The sequence below is a fragment of the Cygnus atratus genome, chromosome 28, assembly GCF_013377495.2.
Source record: "Cygnus atratus isolate AKBS03 ecotype Queensland, Australia chromosome 28, CAtr_DNAZoo_HiC_assembly, whole genome shotgun sequence".
NCBI lineage: Eukaryota > Metazoa > Chordata > Aves > Anseriformes > Anatidae > Cygnus > Cygnus atratus.
The window spans coordinates 592290-610267 of record NC_066389.1 but is presented as its reverse complement, the minus strand read 5'-3'; the positions used below and the strand labels follow the sequence as shown (position 1 = coordinate 610267).

Here is a 17978-nt window from a genome sequence, read left to right as displayed (position 1 = left end):
CCCTGCTTGTATAGGAAAAGCTGGGAGCGTGAGACCTGCTGGCTCCTCGGGGTCACCCCAGCGTGCACCCTGCTGGTACCGGTGCCTGGTTTGTTCCCAGCGCAGGCTGTGAACAGCTTTTGAACCATTTTGAGTAGGCTGCCTCGTTCCAGTTTGTTCTATTCGGGCCACAAGGTTTGAAACCGTTCCCTTGCTGCTGCTGTGGTGCCTCGGTGGTTGTCCCAGCTTAAAATAGCCGCAGGAATATCAGCTCCTCCCTTAGGGAGGCAGCTGGTGGCCTCGCAGGCTGGTGGAGAACATGATAGCCAGCCCCGGGCCACCCTTAGTCCATCCCGTGCAGGAGAAGCCACCAGCACCAGGTGCTGGCTGGCGTCCTTGGGCTCAGCATCCTCGCCCTGCGGGCTGCGAGGTCCCTGCTGCTCCCATCCCACGCGCTGCCCGCTCTCCCCTTCCTCCTCGCTGGGCAAGAAGGACCAAGCGCGAAGTCGGAGCTTCTGAGACTGGCTGCGGTCTTGGAGACAAAATGTCAGATTTATGGGCTGATTGTTTGCTTTGCAAGAGAGGGAACATTTTAAAATAGCCGTTGACCTTCCCGCCTGTCACCCTGCCTCTCAGAACCTACTAACTTCAAAAGAGGGGCAGGCTGCCAGGGGCAGGAGTGTAGATATTGTGCAAAGAGTGAATCATCTGGAGCCGGCGGTAAGGTTGAAGGACTGACTGTTCCTCCCTTCCCCTCCTCCCACCCACCCCCCCAGCGCCTTCCCCCTGCTTGGGAGCAGGTAAACACTCGGTGAGGCTTTTTCCTCTGCTTTCCCCAGTTCATGGACTGCTTCATGGTCGGCCGTGACCTCGTGCGGCTCCTGCAGAACGTCGCAAGGATACCGGAGTTTGAGCAGCTCTGGAAGGACATCATCCACAACCCACAGGTCCTCAGCGCGCAGTTCACAGGTAGGCAGGGCCGAAGGGGCGGCCGGATCCGTCCTGCCCTGCCCGCGGGCAGGGAACAGCCCCTGCCGTGTCCCCAGTAGCCCCGAGCCACCACGTGTGCCTTTGGCAGGCTGCTGACGCCGCTGTCAGTCCGTTACGAAGCAAAACACGCTGGGCGTGGGGGTTCTTCCCAGATGCTCTCTAAGAGCAGAGCGTGCAGGGGGAGCTATAATTACCCCGTGTGATCCCACCTCTGTCGGTGTCGGGGCCCACGTGGCTGTTTGCAGAGCCTCTCTCGCTGCTGACTAGAAGGAGATGCCTCCAAAGGCAGCTTTCCACTGGCTGCAGGGGGCTTTGAAGAACGGGTGGTTTGAGGTGGACAAATCACAGGAATGCAGCTGGGCCACAACAGCAGTCATGGAATCGTATTGCCGGTTCTGGACTTCACACTTCCATAATTAGTTTTCTTAATCAACTGATTTATAAGCTGAGGTGAAGCAGAAGCCCAGAGGTATAAAGTGTCTGAGTTCTTCAGGCTCTCCAGAAGAGACCTCAAGGAACCTCTGTAGCTTTAAACCAAGAAGCCCAGAAGATGCAGCGATTGACACTTTCTAAATGGGATTTCATTTCTCCCAGTAGCTTTCCACTCTTGGTTTGTCAAACACGCAGCTGTGAAGCACTCTGCATAGTCTGGGGTAAAATAGATGTGATGGAGAGAGTGTTACATTTATAATTTTTATAGCTATAAATTATTCACTTCACTAGGGGCTGTCACATCATTATCTGTCTGCAGCAATTCGAGGGAGTCTTTGGAAATGGGGCTTTAAAGTGTTCTTTCCCCACCCCCAGTGCCTGCTCTCCTCTCAGGGGCCGTGTTAGCGTCACTTTAAAGATCTCAGATTATGCTCAGGGAAACTCGCAGCGCATCATTTGATTAAATGCTCCTTAAGTTCTGCGATCTCTGGCTTCTTCTCCATCTCCAGAACCTCTCCTGTCATGGCCGGTCTCTGCTGAGGCTTGCCAGCTGAAGGGCTGCGGGGACCGAGTTCTCCTTCCTGGGTATCGGAGGTGGCTCGTGGGGCTCATGGAGGCAGAGGAGACCTAGTCCTGCCTGAAGGGAGGCTCAGCCCTGCCTCTTCTAACCGAAGCCTTTCTACTAGAAGCATTCCCAGTTCTGTCTGCATCTTTCCCAGTTCTGTCTGCATCTTCGTGGCTGCTCATGCTTTTGGAGCGTCCTGGGGCATCTAGCGAGCATCTCTGTAGCTTCTCTCCCTTCCCATGCTGGTAGGGGCAGCGGTCAGGGTGATTTTCCTGGTTTGCTGCAGTTTTAACCAAATGACCCTGCAAAGCAATCCATGTGTTGGGGCTGACATTGGCGCTCCTGACTCGTTCTCTGCTGACAAGCAGCAAACTCCCCACGGCTTTTGCCTTTTCTCCTGTGGTTCTGTTTTTCTCCTGTTCAGCACCACCACTGCCAGCCCGCGGCATTGCCCGACGATGCACAAAGGTGAGACAACGCCTGGGCAGTGCACGCGCTGCTGAGCGTGTCTCCGTGCAGTTCCTGCTGCGGAGCGGTGGCATTTACCCGTGGCCTTGCAGCCGTGGGTGCGGCAGGGAGAAGCGAGCTCTTCCTGGCTGTGCACAGCAGCAGCCTCTGGGCTTTTCCTCCCCATCCTGCAGAGGACCCCGCAGCCGGCTCGGGGGGCTTCAAGCAGAATCTGATCTGTCCAGGGCACTCATCAGGGCTGTTTCCTGATTTTTTGGTGCAGTTCTAGCCACGCTAATGACCCAGCAAAATAATCCCTAAGCCGGGGCTGGTGTCGGTGCTCCTGACTCATTTTCTGCTGACAAGCAGCAAACTCCCCACGGCTTTTGCCCTTTCTCCCGTGGTTCTGTTTTTCTCCTGTTTGACACCACCACCACCAGCCAGGGGCATTGCCCGATGATGCACAAAGGTGAGACAACGCCCGGGCATGATCCATAAAGCCGAGACAACGCCTGCGCCTCACTCGTGCTTCAGAGCCTGCTCCCCAAAATAATTCCCCTGCAGTTGGCCTTTTTCATAGGACTTATTCTTTGCCCTCTTGCCACCTGCTGAGAGCCTGCCGTAATTGCTCTGCGAGGTGGCTGTTAGCTCGAGCAGCTGCCAGCACATGTGCTCAGCTCCGTGCTGCTCTGATCCAAGCCAGGCTCGCTGAGCTCCGCGCTCCCGTGGCTGGGGCCCGAGCCCAGCAGCACCGAGCGGGGTGGGAGGCTCCAGGCTCAGGATCCGTCCCTCCGAGGGACGTCGTGCCGGGAGCTTTTCGCCGGCGAGGTGTTCCTGCGGCTCCCTTCCCCTGCCGCGCAGCTTGCTCCAGCCTTTCCCTGAGCTCTGCAGGAGCTGCCAGCCGTGCTCCCTGCTCCGAAGCTTCCCCCGTCCGTCCCCTAGGTGCAACCTGGCTGCGTGGCGCGGAGAAAGCCCCCGAACGGGGAGGGCGAAGCGCACCTCGTGCGTGCAGCATCCCCGGCGCCCGCCTGTCTGCGGCGGAGCTGGCAGCCTTGTAAATCCTTCAGGTCTTGTCGAGCGGCAGCAAAGCCTCTCTGCTCAGGTCATAAATTCCTCCTCTTCCAGCTGCCCGGGAATGATGAGTGGCTTTTGCAGCCTCCCCTTCTGCCTTCCCCCAGCTCTGTTCTTTACGCACGAGGTTTTTTTTCTTATGTCTGGTCTTCATCTTCACATCTGGGTGCCTTTACACCAGGGGAGGAGCTGGACTTAGATGCTGGCAGAGCCCTGGATGTGCGCTCTTTTATGCCAGCCCTGCTTTTTGGTGCCAACTGCTCCATCTGAAGCCATCAGCTGGGGTGGGACGAGTGGCAGGGACAAGTCTAAGGTCATCTTTGTGCTCCCTGGCAAGATATGGGAGATGTACTGGGGTGGTTATAGCTTGCACCTTGGTGTCTGGGCTTCCTCACCCAGATCTTGCCCCTGCCTTCTGATCACTGATGTCCCCACTGATCTCTGGACAGGAGATATTTTAGTAGACCTTTCAAGCCAAAATCATGATCTCTTTCCAATGCTTATGGCCATAGGGAAACAGAGCTTAACGCTCTGACCTGAACCCACTGAGGACATTGGTAAATCCCCACGCAGATCCCGTTCAGTGCCGTCCGTGGGTCTGTGCAGATGCTGACCCCCGTCTGTCTCTCCCCAGGTGTCCTGCAGCTCCTCCAGTCGAGGACTTCTCGCAAATTCCTGGCATGTCGCCTCACTCCCGACATGGAGACCAAGCTGCTCTTCATGACCTCGCGGGTGAGTCCCTCGCACTCGCTCGGGGTCCCGTGTCAGCACGGGGGAGGAGGGCACTCGTCCCTGACGGGTCCACCCTGCACCAGCCCCGTTCCTACTTGGGGAGAGGGAGCAGAACACCCACGCCTGCTGCTGCCACGGTTCAGCAGGGAAGGTTTCTGCAGGGTGAAATGGTGCAAGCAGCTAAAAGGAAAGGGCTGTCCGGGGCTGGTGCAAGTGTTCTTTGCTTCTGGCATCTAATGGCAACGAGAGGAGGAAAGACTGCCCAGCAGGAGCTGATGTAGCTGGGCCCGAGACATCCCTGGTATTCATTAAAAGGCACAAAACGGCTTTGCAGGGGAACATTGCTCCTGGCTGGCCGCTTTCCAAGGCAAGCGCTTTCTCTGAATGGCTGCGATGCGGTGGGTTATCAGAGCTCTGACAACAGCAGCGCTGTTCGAGAGAGGCCAGGAGCTGCGCTGCGACAGCACGGGGGTTAACCCTTATCTGCGCTTGCACGCCAGGCAGGGCTGCTCCCCCCTCGCCGGGCTGCGCCGCGTGCTGCGCGCGGGGCGTGTGGTCCCGTCCGCAGGGCTGGAGGTGGCGGCGCGCTGCACAGTGGCCCCTTTGCTTCCTCGTGCTCTCTGAAGATGCTGCCGACGTGGGGCTGGTGGGGAGCAGGGCGTGAAGGGGAGCCTGCCAAAAGAGGCAGCTTTCAGGATGGCAGATGAGCCCGTTGGTGGTTCTGGCGGTTTTTCTAAACCTTCCCTGAGGTCTGAGCAAAACCTGTGGCTTCCCCTTCCCCTCCAGGTGCGGTTCGGCCAGCAGAAGCGGTACCAGGACTGGTTTCAGCGGCAGTACCTGTCCACCCCCGACAGCCAGTCCCTGCGCTGCGACCTCATACGCTACATCTGTGGCGTGGTCCACCCCTCCAACGAGGTGCTCAGCTCCGACATCCTCCCGCGCTGGGCCATCATCGGGTGGCTGCTCACCACCTGCACGGTGAGTCCTGCGGGCCAGAGGCACCCTCGGCTCCTTCTGCCGCGCGGCAGCTCGGGGAGCACGTTTTTCCAGCAGTAATCTGTAGTTCCCAAACTCCAGCCAAGCCTGAGAGCGAGTCACGTAACTGCGTGGGATCCCTTCCCTGCAAGGGGAGGGTAACCTGCTGATGCTGAAAGCTGCCGGGGAGATTGAGATTAGGTTTTGCTGGCTGGGCTGGAGGAGGGTTGCAGAGCAGCGATTAGGACATCGGTCTTTGTTCTGGGCTCTGCATTCCAGTCCTGGCTCTGCTGCATGGTGGAGCCTTTGGGATTGGCTTTCCCAGCATAAATTTCACCGTCTCACTTCTAACTTGTCACGCACTTTGCTTTTGTGAATGGACAAATCTTGGAGGCCTCTACAGTTAAAGCAGGATGTGAGAGCACATGCGGCCCGAGGCCTCCTTACAGCCTCGATCGCCCCTGCTACCTCCTCCCAGCCAGTCGTTCCTTATCCCAGCCCGCACTGCACTCTGCAGCACTTGTCAAACAGCAGAAGCTGGAGAGGAGGCGGTTGCTGTGCCCATGAACGCATGGCAGATAAGGCCAAACGAGACGCGGAGTCCAGTTCAGCACCACTGCAGGTTGTAGCCAGGCAGAGCACGTGGCTGGTATCTCTCAGTCTCGGGGCTGCCTTGCCTTCTGCTGCTCTGCTTATTCTGGCTGGAGCTGCTTTCAAAGCAGGCAGGTTTCTCCAGGAATTTCCCACCCGGTCTGAAAACCCACCCAGAGCAGCAGCAGGTGCCCGGGGGAGCTGGAGCCAGCCCTGTCTTGTGCTGGTGGTGGGAAGAGCATCGCTGCCCCTCCCCGCGCGGCAGCATGGCCTGGCACGTCGGGTGTGCAGAGACCGGTGCTCAGCACTCACTAATTGACGTGTTTTTTTTCTTCTGTAGTCCAACGTTGCTGCTTCGAATGCCAAACTGGCCCTATTCTATGACTGGCTCTTCTTCAACCCCGAGAAGGACAGCATCATGAATATAGGTACTCTGCGGGGAGCCCATCTCTGAACGGGCAGGGGTCAAAGAAAGGGTTAACGGCTTCTGGAGCTGGTGGAGACGGTGGGATCTGGTGGGGAAAGCCCAACAGATTATCTCCAAAGAGCATCAGTTCCCTCCCCTGCCCTGAACTCCAGGGGTCTGGCAGCTTGCAGGGGAGCTGCTTTGTCGGAGCCCCCTTTAATTGTGGCTTTTGCCACGTGGCAGCAGCAAGCCTCTTCCCCAGGGTCAGTGGCCAGCCCTAGCGCGTCCCTCCCTGCGTGCCTGGCTGCAGGGCTGTCCCCGGGCTTGGGGCACGTGAGCAGGGACTGGTAGAGCCCTGCTCCTGCCCACGGGAAACCTGCTTCGTGCCTGCTGCTTGAAGCCCAAATGCTATTTAGGAGCTGGATGAGGGCAGGGGTGCGGAGGAGCCAAAAGAAGGGGGTTCCCTCTGCACTGGGGGGGCAGCAGGGTAGGTCCGCAGCAAGTGGGGGGGGGAGAGGAGGGCGTTGGTGTCTTTGGGCTCTCAGCACAGTGCTCCCTGCTCTCTCCTTCCAGAGCCTGCCATTCTCGTGATGCACCACTCCATGAAGCCTCACCCTGCCATCACCGCCACGCTGCTGGATTTCATGTGCCGGGTGAGCCACCCCTCGCTCCCAGGGGAGTTCCCTGGCTTGCCAGATGAGTTGTGTGACCAGGGCTGAGTGGTGATGGCTTTGAGAGCAGCCACTGGGGTCCACGCGGTCCCTCTGCCACCGGTGGGACAGGGACTCCTGTACAGTGTGAAGAGAGGATGGTGAGGAGGGAGGGAGCCCCGCAGGCCATCTCCCCCCTGCCTAAACCACCCAGCTGAGCAGAAGTCACTCTCCAAAGAGAGCTGGTCACAGTGCCAGCCCCTGGGGCTTGGTTTAGCCTCGTCTGCTTGCTCCTGGTGCACAGGAGTGGAAGTGTGCTGGGCAGGAGCTGCTCCCTTAGGGATTGCAACCATGCCCTTGGGACATGCTCTCCTCTGAGCCGTCCCCCGCTGCCCATCGCTGGTGCTCAAATGCATTAGGGGAGGTCGGTGCCTTCCCTCCTGTGCTAAAACTGGCTAGCTGCACAGACTGCTCCCCGCGAGCTGCCCCTCGCTCTGTGCTGGACAGTCCCAAAGGGCAGACACCAGCAATGCAGGCACAAGCAAGGCAGACGTCTTCACTCCCCAGGGAGTTCCTGGTGCAAAGGCCGCTGCATCCCGCAGTAAGGGCGTTTCAGAAATCCCTAAAGCCGGTGATAATTGAGCTGCGAAACAGTGTCATCTCACTGCCCATTCTTCAGAGAAACAAACAAACAGAAAAGCTGTTCCCCCTTCTTCTTTTTTTTTCCCTGCATTCCTCAGTGCATCATCTGGTTTTGCACTGTGCCTCTCGATTGCGAAACAGCCCCCGGGGTAGCTCAGAATCTGCCGGCAGCCCAAGAGAGCCCTTTTAACCTCCCCTTACCTATGCTAAATTAAGGAGGGACTTTTCCCCGACTGATCTGCCAAGACCGTAGTCAGGCACGCTGCTGCAGACGCTCAGCTGAATGATTTGCCTCTTCAAACCAGCCACCAGAGGCTTCTGTGAGTCCGTGTGGTCTCTTGGTAAATCCAGGGCTGTTTCTGGAGCGCTGAGCCCCGGGGCCCATGTGTCATTCATTAATGGGAATGCCACTGTGGGAAGGCGTGTAAGACTTCCCATCTCTGCAAATAAACCCTTCCAGAAGGATGAGCATTAGTAGGAAAAAGGCTTCTGAATTGTTCCCTTTAGTACCTAATGAAGTGCTTGGCCCAGCGACATCCCCTGGGGGTAAACAGAATCTGTTTGCGATGTTCCCCGGTCAGACCCTCACCTCCCTTTCAAAGCAAGGCCCTGCTTGGGCAGCAGCTACAGAGCTGGCTGTGCCCCTCAGCACTGGGGCAGCGGTGCCAAGAGGACTGGTTCCAGTAATTTGGTCCCGGGGAGGGCTGATGGAGTTCTTGGAAGCGGGGTCTTTCTGTGGCGTGAGCGCTGGAAGAGCCGCGCGTTGCATCACTTTCCTCCCTCGCACGCAGCACCGCTCGCTGCGCTCCCGTCCCAGGGCTGCCCGCGGCCAAAAGCAACTGCTGCCTTCTGGCAGAGGATCTGGGTGGAAGGTTCCCGGGATGACCCAGATTGCAGGGAGGGGTTGTCTTCGTCTCGCCAGAAGCAAAGGACTGCGTGTGGACAGAGCCGAATGTTGCTTGGGGTGTCCGTGTCTTCACCCCGCTCCTGCAGCGCTCGCTGCTGCTTGGAGCGTGGCTCTGGCAAGCCCTGGAGCCTCTCAACTGCCCAGATGCTGCCTCGGGAGGTTTCTCATCCCTGGGGGATGTGCAGGCTGGTCCTGTGGGGCAGGGGACCAGAGGTACGGGGTGGTCCTCCCTCTGTGCTCCATCCCTGAGATGCTGCACTCACGGAGCTCTCCTGCTGCCCCTCTTGGTCAAGAGCAGCTGGGGTGCCGTGCTCGAGGCGAGCATGGCCCAAGAGTTTGGGCCACGGACCTTGGCTGGTCCCGGCTGTGTCGGGGAAGGGCTCGTGGCACTGACGTGGTCGTTCTCTTGCTTTCAGATCATTCCCAACTTCTACCCGCCGCTGGAGGCTCACGTGCGGCAAGGCGTTTTCAACTCCCTCACCCACATCGTGGAGAAGCGAGTCCTGGCGTAAGGCGTCCCTGAATTTTGCTGCATCCATAGAACTGCTGTGCACCAGCCTTCCGGGGCCCTGGTCTCACCAGCCTAGTCAAAATGAACCCCAGTCCCTGCAAGAGGCATTCGTATTGCATACAACCCATGGAATAAGCCATAGCTTTGTCATTGTGATGCTGGGGCTCGTCCTGAGAGCAGTCCCTTGAGCCAAGGGGTTGGGGCAGTTAGGGAGGCTGCAGCCACTCCACCTTCCTGGTCACCGAGCTGAGCAGCCTTGCTCGTGGTGCTCCAGCCTGCAGATAACTGCAGCAGCCACCTTCCCATCCTGGTGAGGCCTCTTCTTCCCTTCCCGTGCACCCGTTGGTGACACAGGTCTCGGTGGTGGCAAAGCGAGGGCCCCCCAGCTGCTGTGCAGGAAGGAAGGTGGGACCTGGCAGGCTGTGGTCCGTAGGACGAGTCAAAGCCCTGACAGAAGGGAGGAAATCCTCTGGCACGTGCACTGGGAGCAGCTAGGCAGGGCCCAGATGGAGGCTTGTCCCTTGCTCATCATGCTCTGGAAGCGTTCGTGGCTCGCTCTCCTCGGCATCCAGAGGGGCAGGGTTGGGGCAGGAGGCTTTGCAGAGCCCAGCACAGCTTTTTGGGGCTGGTAGCAAGCCACCAGATGAACGAGGCTGTGAAAAGAGGGTAGCCCTTGGGGGACTGCCAGGAACTGGGGAAGGGAAGGTCTTTAAGGACTGTGCAGTGGCTGGAGGGTCTGGTAGGTCTTGCTTTGGGTTTCCAGCTCTGTAGGGAAGCAGGGGCTGCATCCCAGCTGTTTCTCATCCCATTCCTTTCCTACCCCCCAACACAGCCACTTGGCCCCTCTCTTTGACAACCCCAAGCTGGACAAGGAGCTGCGAGCCATGCTGAGGGAGAAATTCCCGGAGTTCTGCAGTTCGCCCTCGCCCCCCATTGAAGGTAGGGAGCGGGCGGGTGGCAGGGGGAGGCTGCAGCAGGGCTTCCCCCAGCTGTCCCGCAGCGAGAGCCGCTGCCAGGAGGTCAGAGCCGGGCCCCAGGGAGATGAGAGCCCTGGGTGCCTGCGTTTATGGGTGGCTGCGAGCTCCCTTCATCCCAGCCCTGCAGTGTAGTGAAGCCGCTCGCTCCCTGTTTCTCGCTCTGTTCCATGGGGGGTACTTAGCCTTTCGTCTCTGTAGGCTAATTGATTAACCTTAATTAGGTTGAACAAAGAGCAAGTATTTCCAACCTGAATTTACAAGGAGAGTGCTGCTGCTCGGCCATATCCGCTGAAGGGCTGTGCCTGTGAGCCTGTCCTTGCCGTTGCATCAGCTGAGTTGGCAGAAGGAACCCATCTCCGCAGCAAACCCTGCTGCCCTGAGCCCCATGGCCTCGCGGAGCTCCCCGAGCTGTGGCTTTGCTCAGGGCCTTGGGCTCTGCTGCTGGCTGGGGCGAGGGATGGAGCAGGAGGGGTGCTGGGCAGCTCGGGTGGAGAACGCCCTGGCGCTGCCGCGCTTTCCCCAAATGGGGATGGTGAAATGGAGTCACGGGGAGTCCGGTTCCCCAGCGTGAGTTTTGCAGGGCCTGTCACTCGCCCAGGATCTCTCTTCCCCTGTGCAGAGCACTTCAGCTTTAGCCAGAGCCTGGTTGTGGTGACTCATGAGCAGAGCTTGTCCTGCCCCGGGGCTGTGCCAGGAGCCGCTGTAACCTCGCTTCTGCTCTCACCCCTTTGCATTTGTTCTCGCAGTCAAAATTGAGGAACCCGTTTCCATGGAGATGGACAATCACATGTCAGACAAAGATGACAGTTGCTATGACAACGCTGAGGCTGCCTTTAGTGACGATGAAGAGGACTTGAACAGCAAAGGTGAGGGGTGCAGCCAGCCGGGCACTGATGCTCTCGGCACCTTGGTGTCAGGGCAGTGGCAGCCAGCGCCCTGCCACAGGTCCCCCTCGTGACGGGAGGGCCCCCAGCTGTAAGCACAGTCCCTCAAAGCCCCTTTCCGTGAGCAGCAGGGATCACTGCACACAAGGCAGACCCAATTTTCAACACCCAGGCTTCCATCTGCAGGAGATGCTCAGCCCGATGCTCTCCTGCTGCCCAGCCTCCCCCGCCAGCAGCCTGGCTCCGTGGGGCTGCTGCAGCTCTGTGCTCAAAGGGAAAGGCCGTGGGGCCTCGTCGCCTTGTGTGGCGATTCCCCGGAGTTTCACACCTTTGAACGCAGCGCTTTCCCTGCCCTAAGTCCTCTCTGGATGTCTGACTAGACTCAAGCCCTGCTGCACTGCGTGGCTGGGAATCCCTGTGGCAGATGCTGTGCTGGATGGTTTGTTTGGGAACAGGGTGTCTCTGTTCTCAGGCAGCTGCTAATGAGGCTCAGGCCTCTAATTGCTCAGTCACACGGTTTTCATTACACTCACTGGAGGCCTCTGCGAGTCCCTCTCGAAGCCATGGGGCTGACAAGTCTGCATGAGGCCAGAATCCCCTCTGCTAGCTCTCTGGAGCTGGAGGCATCTCAAGCTGTTCCTGGCACTGGTGGTAGGACTCCCCCGGGCTTCCTGCCGTGCTGGAGGGCTACCCCTGCAGTGGGGAGGGGCCGCAGGCCCAGGATGTGGGAGAGGACTGTGCTGGAGCAGTCTTCAATAGTCCCGACAGCGCTGTGACGGCTGCCTGGGGCCCTGGAAGGGGCATGGGCTCGGAAGCCGCAAGCAGAGGAGAGGATTTTTGCAAAGGGGATCGGCCGCCTTGTCCCATTCTGTAGTCGGGGCTTCCCCAAGAGCGCTTCCGTGCTGGCCCTGGCACTTCTGGACACTGCTGCAGTTCATTTTTATGCCGAGTGAGGCTGAAGGATGAGGGTGTGGAGAAGCAGTTGGGGTGCCTCAGTGCCGGAATCCTGAAGGCGAGCGTTTGTGCCTCGGGTGGAGAGAGCCCCGTGAGCGAGCTGTGTGAGAGCACATTGGGGCACAGGCAAAGCATCGCTTCTGGAAACTGGACTGAGTGGGGGACACGGCTCTGGACACCCCCGTGTTTGGATCCCGTCCTGCCCTCCTGCTCACCGTGACCCGGACACATTTCCCAAGGATGAAGGCGAGACCAGGGGCTGGGTCACACACCGGGGCACCGAATGCCCCAGCAGCCCCACGCGACTCCTGCTGCTAGGGCAGGTTGCCTCGGTGCTTATCAGATGCGGCTGCTTGGGAAAACGGGCAATTTCCAGCATTACTACTTTTGTTGCAGGGAAGAAGAGGGAGTTCAGGTTTCATCCGATCAAAGAAACCATTGTGGAGGAGCCCGTTGATATCACGCCGTTCCTGGACCAGCTGGATGAGTCACTGAAGGATAAGGTTCTGCAGCTGCAGAAGGGAAGGTTGGTGTTGGGTCACGTTTCACGCTGGTGTCTTTGGGGCAGTGACACACGAGACCTTAGAGCCCTGCTATTCAGTGCTGCTTGCTCCAAGAGCCTTTCTCAAAGCCGATGCCATCCTGTGGCTTGTCTCCCTGTAGCCCACAGAGGTCCCTTCACACAGCTTCTGCAGGAAAAGCCCAGCTGGTTTTGCACAGTGCTGGCTAAAGAGCCTTGCAATCTGCCCTCAGAGCAGGCTCAGACTGGGACACCCCAGCAATGCTCCCACTTGCAGTGCACCCACTTGCTCACCCCAGCAATTTCCTGGGGGCTACAGCGTTTCTCTGAGTCAGGGACAGGAAGGCAAAAGGCTTTGAGCTTCATCCTTCCCTGCTGGTGGACTGACGAGGGGAGGCTGTGCAGGCCTTTGGGGCTACTGCTGCTTGGGGCTGTCAGTGCCTCTCTGCATGGGGCACTCTCGATGCACAGAGATGTACCTGTTCCTCTGCCTGCATGTTCCCCATTGCCGCTGTTGATTTGCAGTGACCTTGGAATTAACTCCATCTAAAGAAGGTTAAAAAAGCTATTGTTTTTCAGACCTTGGCATAGTGGGCTGATTTAACGTAATTTATGGCTTTATGGCTTTAAGTGCATTTAATCTGATGCTTTTAGTCATTTAATTTGTTTGTCTTGCTGCAGACAACCTCGGGCACTTTTGTAAGTAGGTGCCGCAGCAGTGCAGCGCGTTCTCCCAGGGCTGGGTCTCTGCAGTCTGTGCTTCGGAGCCGTGCCTTCCTCTAAGCCTGGCACCAGCGCAAAGCAGGGCCACCCCCACTCTCAGGTCCTGGGGGCTCCCGAGCAGAGCCAGCTCAGCACAAAGCCCCCTTGTCCCTGCTCTCGGTATCTTCCTTTGTAACTTGGATTTCCTCTTGTTTTTGTGCTCCAGCGATACGGAAGCTCAGTGTGAGGTCATGCAGGAAATCGTGGATCAAGTCCTGGAGGTAACAGCACGGACCCGGAGCAGTGCTGCTGTCTAGCTGTAAAATGAGAGCAGCTGGAGTGGCACGGGCCAGGCAGCTCCAAGCCCACCTGGTTCTGCCCCACGAGCTTTGCCTGAACATGGGACACAAGCCTGAGGACACTCAAATCAGAAACGAGCTCAAAATGCCACCGGGCAGCTTCACCCGTGGCTGTTAAACACAGCCCCAAGCTGCTGCGTGCTGGGAGGCTCTTAGGGAAGCTCATGCCGTGCAGTTTCCTTATAACCCGTGGCTGAACGTCCCCAGTAGCCCCTGTCAGGCAGGGCGCTGGGTGAGGCGTGCTCATGCCGTGACCCCACGCAGCTGCGGTGGCTGCGGAGCTGCTGGGGGCTTCTGCAGGCGCCGTGCAGCCGGGACGCTCGCTGGCTTTTGGTGCTCCAGAGAGGCTGCAGCAAGGCCAGCCCAGCAGATCTGCTGCGGATGTTTTCCAGCAGCTCAACGCCCGCAGGGAGGTCGCATCCCCTCCCTCTCATCAGCTGCCTGCAGAGTCAAGTGGCCTCTCAGCGCAGGAGCGCTGCTTGTCCTCCCATGGGAGCGTGGGGACGGGGCTGGATGGGGCGCGAATCCTCAGCACCAAGTGCCCCTGGTACCTGCTGGCCCTGTGCGGTGAGAGCTGAGCTCGGTGAATCACCGTCCATCAGAGGACGAGTGGACCCCAGTGATTGCGAAGTGCTTCAGAGCTAGACGTCAGCTCGGGGCCCATCGTGCTGGTGACCAGCTCTGGCGTCTCCCAGTGCTGCAAAATAGCAGCAAAATGGCTCCCGAGCAGCTTGGGTGGCGTTCCCAGCAGCGGCGGCTCTGCTGCATCCCTTCCAGCCAGACCTGTGCTGGGCAGGCAGGGCTTGAGCTTCTGCTTTCCCTTCTCATTCCTTCCCTCCTTTCTCTCCGCCAGGAGGACTTTGACTCCGAGCAGTTATCGGTGCTCGCATCCTGCCTCCAGGAGCTATTTAAGGCTCACTTCCGTGGTGAGGTTTTGCCAGAAGAAATCACAGAGGAGTAAGGATTTATTTTTCTGTCTCATCCTTTCACACTGGGACTTGGGCTTTTCCCAGTAACACTTCCACCATTTTCAGAAGGCTGTGCTGAAACCAGCAGCTTGCCCTATGAAGCAATCCAGGGTTCACCAGCGGTCAGCATGGAGCTGGTCAGCAGTTATATCCCGGGCTCCAGAGAGACCGTATGTGACCTGCTGCCACAGGTCCCCGTGTCAGAGCTCAGTTTAGGGGATGCTCCCGTGGCTCCTGGCATGCAGGGTACAAAAGAATCCACCTGCCCCTGCTATGCTTGCACAAACCGGTGCCGTGCACCCTTCCTCCTGGATTTTATTGGCACAGGCTTGGACTCAGAGGTTTGGGGTTCTGGTATCAGGACCATTCCTGTCTCCCCATCAGCTAGGGCTAACCCTTGCTGGCCTGAGGACCACAGCAGACAGCGCACGGGGCTTTTTCCCTGCCATTGCTGATTTACCCCAAACCAGAGGCTGAGTGCCTGCGGAGCTCTGATCGTTGCATTTGTCCCGCAGGTCTCTGGAGGAATCGGTGGGGAAGCCGCTCTACCTAATATTTAGGTATGTTTGTTCGGAGCTAGTTCAGACTCTTGTTTGCTTCCTGACCACTGCCGCGGGTGAACCCCGTGGGTCTCATTCTGCCAAGACCCCGCACTTGCCCCAGCACCCCCAAAGATACCGTAACCAGAAGAGTTTATTCCTTCGTTCTGCCTACGCAGCGTTTTGTGGGGTAGAAACACTTAAACCACAGGAAAATCCCAGCTCATCTGGCCGTTTGGGCAAGCTGGGGATCCCTGAGGTCTCTCCCCCATACCTGAAATCAGCGGGTGGCCAGGACCTGGGGCTGGGTTCCCTGCGAGCAGCCGGTCCTCGGCAGCAGAGAGCTCTCGTGCGGTGCCCCGCGTAACGCAGCCGTCCTCTGCTCCCCAAGGAACCTCTGCCAGATGCAGGAGGATAACAGTGGCTTCTCGCTGCTGCTGGATCTCCTGTCAGAGCTCTATCAGAAGCAGCCCAAGATCGGCTACCACCTCCTGTACTATTTAAAAGCCAGGTAGGTCACAGAGGGTGGAGGGAAGCACCCAAGCCACGACGTGGCTCACATGGCCTCCCAGAGCCAGCCCGGTGTCCCCAGCTGGCTGCTGACGCTGGGGGGGCTCCCCTCTCACCCCGGCACGTCTCCTTCTAGCAAAGCTGCGGCAGGGAAGATGAACCTGTACGAGTCCTTCGCTCAGGCCACGCAGCTGGGGGACCTGCACACGTGTCTGATGATGGACATGAAGGCCTGCCAGGAGGACGACGTGCGGCTGCTCTGCTACCTCACCCCCTCCATTTACACAGAGGTAAGAACCCCACAGGCACCAGGAGCACCACGGGGGCAGAGGCAGGCTTCTGGGGCCAGGCTGGTTTGCTTCTGAGGTTCAGGTCTGTTACACTGCAGCAACAGAGCAGACAAACCTAAAAAAAGCTCCTTCAGGCTGAGTCCAGCCCAGCCTCCATCCACCCCCAGCCTGGCGTGGCGGGGACCAGCGGGCTGCCGTCATCCTGCTTCCTCACGGCCCCGTTAGAGCCTTGTGCTGTCTGCGTGGTGAGGTGCTGACCTTGCTGGCCCGGATGCCTCTCGTGTTTGGCTCCAAGCACAGCATTTTCTGTGCTCCCTGGCTGCGGTTTTGCTTTCCCTCCTCCCCGGAGAGCGGCAGGTTGCAGGCTCTGCGCAGATGCCTCATCCCCGAGTCCGGGGGAAGCAGCGCTCAGAACGAGTTCTGCTGCCTGCTCCAGACCCCTGGGTTCAATGAAACGTTTCATTGCTTTCAGCACTCGGTGCTGAGTCGGAGCCAGCTGGACTCGCTGCAGCAGGCGAGAGCAGGGTGCGTTTGGAACGGGGTCGCAGCTCGGTCCCAATTCTCACAGCCCAGCCGGGTCTTGGACGGAGATGCTGCTGCCTCCCCGCTGCCGAGATGCTGGCGGGGCTGCGAGGCTGCAGCCTTTTTGTGCGGTGGTTGCAGGGCAGAGGCTGCAGCCAACAAGTGTCCAGCCACCGCCTGGCTGCTGGGAGCAGCGCTGGGGGAGGGAGGGAGGCTAACATCACGCCCTCGGGCTCATCGGAGGGGTCACGGTGCTGCCTGTACTTTCTCATTCCCTGGGAGGAATGAGCTGGCCCCTCTCCTCCCTCCTTTCTGGCTGGTTCAGCAGGAACATCTGCTGGGCCTTCGGGCTGTCCAGCCCCGTTCCTCACGAGTGCTCCTGAGGGCTTCTGTGGGGCCGGGAGCACGGCAGCAGCCTGGGAGAGGGGGAGGAAAACCTGCGCACGAGCAGGTCTCGCCCCGTGGTGCGTGCCCCTGAGGGATCCTGGCGTAGCACAGCAGCACGATCCCCCTGGTGCTTCGAGCGCTGGCTTTAACGCCCTCACCCCGAAGCGGGGTCAGGCTGCTGCCGCCCCCGTGGGTGCACTGACCGGCACGAGTCCGGCAGGACGTCCCGAGAGCAGCCCGTCTGAACAGCCCGATCCCGACTGCGCAGCGGGAGCTTGCCGCCGCCAACTTCCCTGGCCTTTCGCCCCGCCTGCTGATTTTTTGATTTGCTTGCAGTTCTGCGTAACGCACGAGGGCCTGGGACAGCCAGCGAGGATGCGGAAAAATGGGGAATTGTAACCGTTGTGCTCTGGCTGACTTCCGCCAGCCAAAATTGAAGCAGCCTCGCTCCTCGCGCTGCCCTGGTCAGCGCTGGCTGCGTCCCGCAGAGGTGCTGGGCTCTGGCTCTCGGCAGCCTGGCGCTGCTCTGCCTCGCAGCAGCTGGCTCGCTCCCGGCTGCTCGCAGAACATGGCCCGTCAGAGCTCCTGTGCTTTCTTGGCTGCTTCTCCCCCCCCCAGCCACTTCCCTCGCCGCGCTGAGGAAGCGGTGCTGGTCCTGGTCAGCCGCCGGAGGACCGGTGCTCAACGGGGCCGCGCTGCCCCTCGTGAGGAGGGACGCGCGCGTCGAAGCCGGCGCTGAGGAGGAGCCTTGCTGCAGCTCTGGGGATAGGAGAGCTCGGCTGGCCTCTCCCTCCGGCCCTCTCCTGAGCTCTGCCTTGCTTTTGAACCCTTGCAGTTCCCAGATGAGACCCTGCGAAGCGGCGAGCTGCTCAACATGATCGTGGCCGTCATAGACTCGGCACAGGTAAGGCGGGGACCTGAGCTGGGGGGGGGGGGGCAGCACGTTCCCCGTGTGGCAGCGCTCGCTTCTGCTCCCAGGAGGTTTAAACCCCAAATGGCCCGGCCTTGGAGGGCGTGGGGCAGTGGGGTCTGCTCGCTAAGGCCTTCGTGCTCCCATTCTGGGTCTGGGATGCCCACGATGGCCGGTGCTGCTCCAGGAGCTGCGGACTCTTCCCCTGGGACCAGGATTAAGTCCTTTGGCCAGGAGGTGCGTGGCACAGCTGGGGAGGTGCCGTGCCCTGATGGTTGCAGGAGGATGCAGGGAGGCCGTCAGTGCTGTGCTGCGAGCCCAGTGGGGCTTGGATCACACCCAGCTCCCCATCCCGGTGGGAGACCCAAGGGTAGCAGAGAGAAGGGTGAGCAGAGAGCCAAGCCCTCGTTAGACCCTCCTGGAAGGAGCCTCTCCCCACGGGCACGCCGAGCTGCCACAAGCAACCCAAAAATAGCCCCGGCGAAAGCTGGGGGCAGGGAAGTGGGCACCAGCAAGAATGCTGTGCTGCGTGTTTCTGCTCTCTAGGCTCATCTGGAG

General features: G+C 59.4%; 1 protein-coding gene across 1 annotated transcript in view; it reads left to right on the top strand.

Moving 5' to 3' along the window:
* The window catches only part of INTS3 (integrator complex subunit 3), a 38118-nt gene that overhangs the window by 13610 nt on the left and 6530 nt on the right, over window positions 1-17978 (top strand). Inside the window, exons 8-22 of the mRNA XM_035567466.2 lie at window positions 819-948; window positions 4119-4216; window positions 5003-5194; window positions 6123-6210; window positions 6762-6841; window positions 8804-8895; window positions 9731-9837; window positions 10622-10741; window positions 12110-12239; window positions 13162-13216; window positions 14148-14251; window positions 14778-14822; window positions 15193-15312; window positions 15448-15601; window positions 17346-17414. Of these exons, the coding sequence (XP_035423359.2) occupies window positions 819-948; window positions 4119-4216; window positions 5003-5194; window positions 6123-6210; window positions 6762-6841; window positions 8804-8895; window positions 9731-9837; window positions 10622-10741; window positions 12110-12239; window positions 13162-13216; window positions 14148-14251; window positions 14778-14822; window positions 15193-15312; window positions 15448-15601; window positions 17346-17414 (1584 nt within the window). The remainder of the gene's footprint in view (window positions 1-818; window positions 949-4118; window positions 4217-5002; window positions 5195-6122; window positions 6211-6761; window positions 6842-8803; window positions 8896-9730; window positions 9838-10621; window positions 10742-12109; window positions 12240-13161; window positions 13217-14147; window positions 14252-14777; window positions 14823-15192; window positions 15313-15447; window positions 15602-17345; window positions 17415-17978) is intronic.